Here is a 4808-nt window from a genome sequence, read left to right on the forward strand (position 1 = left end):
GCGCTATGCTTCATTTAGTGATGGTGAAAACTAAAGGTAGATGCCCATGATGGCTGCCCACATAATAGATGACCTTTTCCTTATGTTTACTATTATATGTAGCGCTAGTATATGTAAATATATGAGGATGGGCCACATTTGTAAAAACTTAAAAAGATATGAAAATCATATATTTTATGCTGACTTTGGATAGATGAAATGCACAAGCCTCGGCCCACCAGAACTAGAAGGGATCATTTTCTTTAGTTCAATTATTAGTCAGCCAGAGTTAACTTTTTATATGAATTAATAGAGCATTGCTTAGAAGAAGTGTTCCATTGTCACAGTGTATACCTAGCTCCTGCCTTCCTGGAATATTTAATGATTTCTTATGCATGCATGTCAGGTGGCTGAGCGGTGAGGGAATCGGGCTAGTAATCAGAAGGTTGCCAGTTCGATTCCCGGCTGTGCAAAATTACGTTGTGTCCTTGGGCAAGGCACTTCACCCTACCTGCCTCGGGGGGAATGTCCCTGTACTTACTGTAAGTCGCTCTGGATAAGAGTGTCTTCTAAATGACTAAATGTAAATGCATGTGTTGCTTGTTTCACAAACCTTACCACGCTAAATAAAACCTATGAACATGGAGATCCTCTAACCCCTTCCAGTATGACTGTGAAACTTGCACAGCAAAGGATACAGTGACTGTTCTTTTACTAGTCAAAGAAAAAGGAATAACCCTGCAGTGTTATTTTACCTGTGTTATTATGAAGATACGCCACACCCTGTTGTGCCTTACTTCAGTATAATTTAGAGAGATTTGAAGCTGAACAGGAGTTTAGAGCTGTGTTTATAGTCTTACTGTAAATTCTAAGAAGCTTCCCTCTTGTTGCTGACAGGCAGGTCTACAGTGAGCACACCTTCCTTTACAGACCATAAAAGACGATATAGTGACATGTCACTGTCAGAGTAAGTAGGTAAATTCTCATAACATGTTGCCAAGACAGCTCAGTATCACAGAAGGTGAGAAAGTGATCTATCAATATATTTTCTCTGAATTCTTTTTTTTTTTTTTTACATTTTTTGTGACATCTGATCATGTATTTTTCTAGTCCTATGGGCCAGCTTTACTTTGAGAGCAACGCTGCTTTCTCTCCTTCTGTGTGGTCCACTGAACGTGGTGTCAGATTCTGATGAAGAAGTAGCATCAGTGTGGCAGATGTGGAAGAGCAGCCATATGGTGTCCTATGATGAGAAGGTTGGATAAAAACTTAATTAAATGTTTTACAGAATTGATTTAAATTTAACACTCAAAAAATATATACATCTATATATCTATCTATATAATTGCTTCTGCTTGTAATAATCTATGCAGCATGAAGACATTGAGAGAAAGGCCATTTGGGAGGAAAATATGAGGCTGATTGAAAAGAACAATCAAGGTTTTTTCAAAGGGACAACCATGTTTATCATGGCTATAAATAAATACGGTGACATGGTATTTTTCTTTTGTCCTTCTTTTTTGTAACTGTGTATATATAACTGTGTTAGGAAACAACGTTTATTTCAATATTGTTGTCCCACCTGTTCAGACAAGTCAAGAGTACAAGCGTTTACAAGGTGCCTTGACAAATGACAATCTCAGGAGAGGGAAAAATGCCTCAGCCAGAAAGCTCCGTTCCAATGCTAGGGCATTGGGAGCTGTTTCAGTTGACTACAGAACTACAGGTTTTGTTACTGAAGTGAAAGACCAGGTAAGGGTTGCATTAGTTGTACTTTGAACACAGATGACCACTGCTATTGACTCTTAGATGTGTACATGTCTTTGGTTTTGTTTATTATATATCCTGTTTGCTGCTTAACTAATTAGATCTGTGATGACATTTACATTTTCAGTTGTACAAACTGTTTTGATGTCCTTTCTTCAGGGCTACTGTGGCTCTTGCTGGGCATTTAGCACTACAGGAGCCATAGAGGGACAAGTCTTCAAGAGAACAGGTCAGCAGTTGTCTTTGAGTGAGCAGAACCTGGTAGACTGCTCCAAGCCTTATGGTACCTATGGTTGTAGTGGTGCCTGGATGGCAAACGCCTATGATTATGTGGTCAGCAATGGTCTTCAATCAACCAGCACGTATCCATACACATCAGTGGTAAGAGGCTGTCTTGATACACCCCCATTATTCTTTTTCAAGCCACAAAAGTAACAGTCCTGTTTTTCTATCTCCAGGACACCCAGCCATGTTTTTATGACAGCCATCAGTCGGTTGCCCATATCAGTGATTACAGGTTTATCCCTAAGGGAGACGTGCAAGCCCTGGCTAATGCAGTGGCAACCATCGGTCCAATTACAATAGCCTTGGATGCAGATCACCTAAGCTTCCTCTTCTACAGTTCAGGTTAATCAGAATGTCTCCTTAGGTTGTTGTTTTTCATGTTTACGTATTTCTAAAACTGTCATTCAACAATGTGTGTTTGTGTAATAGGCATATATGAGGAACCAAGCTGCAATCCTAACAACCTAAGCCATGCTGCGCTGTTGGTTGGCTATGGCTCCGAGGGAGGAAAAGACTACTGGATCATTAAGAACAGGTGGGAGTAGCTTTCTTACTCACTATTCCTTTTGTTAAATGTGGTTTATGTTCAAATTGTGTATTATTTTATGTTTTGTAAACTACACACTGTATGTTTAAGGTCTCCTGTCTCCTGTTTTGGAACCCTTTTTTGTTCTTTCCCATTTAGCTGGGGTACTGGATGGGGAGAGGGTGGCTTCATGCGAATGATCAGGAATGGCAGCAACACGTGTGGCATCGCTAGTTATGCCATATATCCAATTTTATGAACATGATAAGATCATCTATACTGCCCCACGCATCATCTGACTGTAACTTGAATATACTGTAACTTGGAGGACCTTTTTCAAATTAGATTTTGTTTTGTTTGTATTATTAGGTTTACTTGCCTTTGGCAATAGCACAACCTATTGTAATCTCACATGTTATTCTTATTCTTTATTTTCCCACCCCTAAGGCTCCGTAAATGTCTGCACTACATAGACAACATTGGTGTCAAAATGTTTGTCTTGGTCACGATTGCGTTGCTTGTATTGGATTTTACGTTCGTTGCACGGTTTAGGCTTAATTTAAGTTTTTGTGGTGAAAATTGAAGCTACTGTGGCTAACTAGCTAGGCACAGTCAGAAACGTCACTAATGTCACGAACACACGCAAGACTAGTAGAACATTAGTTTAGCAGCTCGTCAACTTCTGGGAGATAGCTATGCTAGTTACCTAAAACGGCAAGACAGCTGCAGACACAAGCAAAGAGGCCAGGGTGATAACCATTTACTCATTTAACATTGTCATAAAAAACACAATTGTTAATTATTAAGCTAGTACATCACTAATCCTTGAAACTTTGGCAAAAACATGTCCCACTAAGAAAAGTTATAATTCTGTTGGAAATTCATAACATTTTCATGAATAAAAAGAATCAAGGTTATAATCAACCCAAATTTGCCTATGTGTTTTTCTCTGCCCCGCAGGTGAACAAGTATCTCCTCAACATGTTCGTCAGTATTCATGTTTCCCTTCTTAACATAGGCCCTCATCAGGTCTTCCCACTCCTCGATGTCAACTGAGTCAGATCCATCCCCTCTGAAAGATGGAGGCTCCTTGATGTTTCTGTGCGTGACCAATCAATTGAAGATCGTGAAGGTCAATTCAGAGTGATACTGTCAGTATGTGGGTTGCTGTATGTGTCTGGCCCCAGGCTAGGTGGGTTAAAACGAGATATAATACTGTCGGCTATCTGCTCTCCAATCATTTGAGCAATTGAGCCTACTCATAGGCGGAAATCCCGGGGGGGACACGACCCCCCCATCCTGGGGAAAATGGGATTTGTCCCCCCCAATAAATCACTGTAAACATAAGGAAATTTAAATAAAATTAATAATATACATTTAACATATTACAATGTAGGCTATGTGTTACAGCAGTAATTTTGGTGTCCCCCTCAGGAATAGCTCTTGAGAAAATGTCATATAATTGTCCCCTCAAAAATTGATGGCAGATTTTCGCCACTGAGCCTACTTGATCTAACAAGTCAGGGGCAACACTTTCAATGTGTGGTGTTGAACCAGTGACTGGTTGCCTATGTGGGTTACGCATATCAGTAATGTCAGGGGGATCAGTCGAAAAGTAACCCTATTCACTCCTACTGCAACGTTACTGTCAACAACAGGACTACCAAGAAAGGAAGCAGAGTCCTGTTCCATAAAGCGAGTTTACCAAATAAGACAGACTTATGTCAGTTAGTCTGACTCATTTCTAGTTTATTCGGTTACATTAAGCTAGCTTAACGTAGTTCGAACTCAGTTACTATGGTAACTTATGCTTCGAATCTAGCCTGGTCCAGGGCAGGCTAACTGTCAGGCTTAGACCGTGTTGTTGCTTAACCAGATGTTCCTGTAGAACTGACCCAACAGGAAAACGATGATTTACCACGGACATTCTAATTTTTATTCTCATCAGTTCAATATGTAGGCTACATTTATAGAAAATCAACTTAAATGCATAAGCGTCAACATTTAGCCTAATGCAATAAACAATGATGAACAATGATTTGATACACACCGCGAGCTGCCTCAACGGGGTGCGCGAGAGGAAAAATGTAATGGTGGTCTAATGGTGTAATAATGAATATTAATTATTATATGGCTACGACAGTACGAGCGTTCTGATTGGCTAATGGGTAGTCATGCCAGCCACGTATTTCCCTCCTCGCCGGTCTGATACGGATCCGTATTGCCCTCTGACGTCATCTTCAAAATGAGC

The 4808-nt window shown here is 40.2% G+C and overlaps 1 protein-coding gene across 1 annotated transcript; it reads left to right on the forward strand.

Annotated features, from left to right (window-relative positions):
* The first annotated feature begins 937 nt into the window (after positions 1 to 937).
* Positions 938 to 3980, forward strand: cts12 (cathepsin 12). Its single transcript, XM_062452424.1, has 8 exons — positions 938 to 1000; positions 1090 to 1235; positions 1353 to 1475; positions 1570 to 1731; positions 1906 to 2127; positions 2205 to 2373; positions 2461 to 2566; positions 2717 to 3980. The coding sequence occupies exons 1-8, from the start codon at positions 970 to 972 to the stop codon at positions 2814 to 2816; spliced, it is 1059 nt and encodes a 352-aa protein (XP_062308408.1). The 5' UTR covers positions 938 to 969; the 3' UTR covers positions 2817 to 3980.
* The last annotated feature ends 828 nt before the right edge of the window (positions 3981 to 4808 follow it).

The sequence above is a fragment of the Osmerus eperlanus genome, chromosome 26, assembly GCF_963692335.1.
Source record: "Osmerus eperlanus chromosome 26, fOsmEpe2.1, whole genome shotgun sequence".
In the NCBI taxonomy this organism is placed as follows: Eukaryota; Metazoa; Chordata; class Actinopteri; order Osmeriformes; family Osmeridae; genus Osmerus; species Osmerus eperlanus.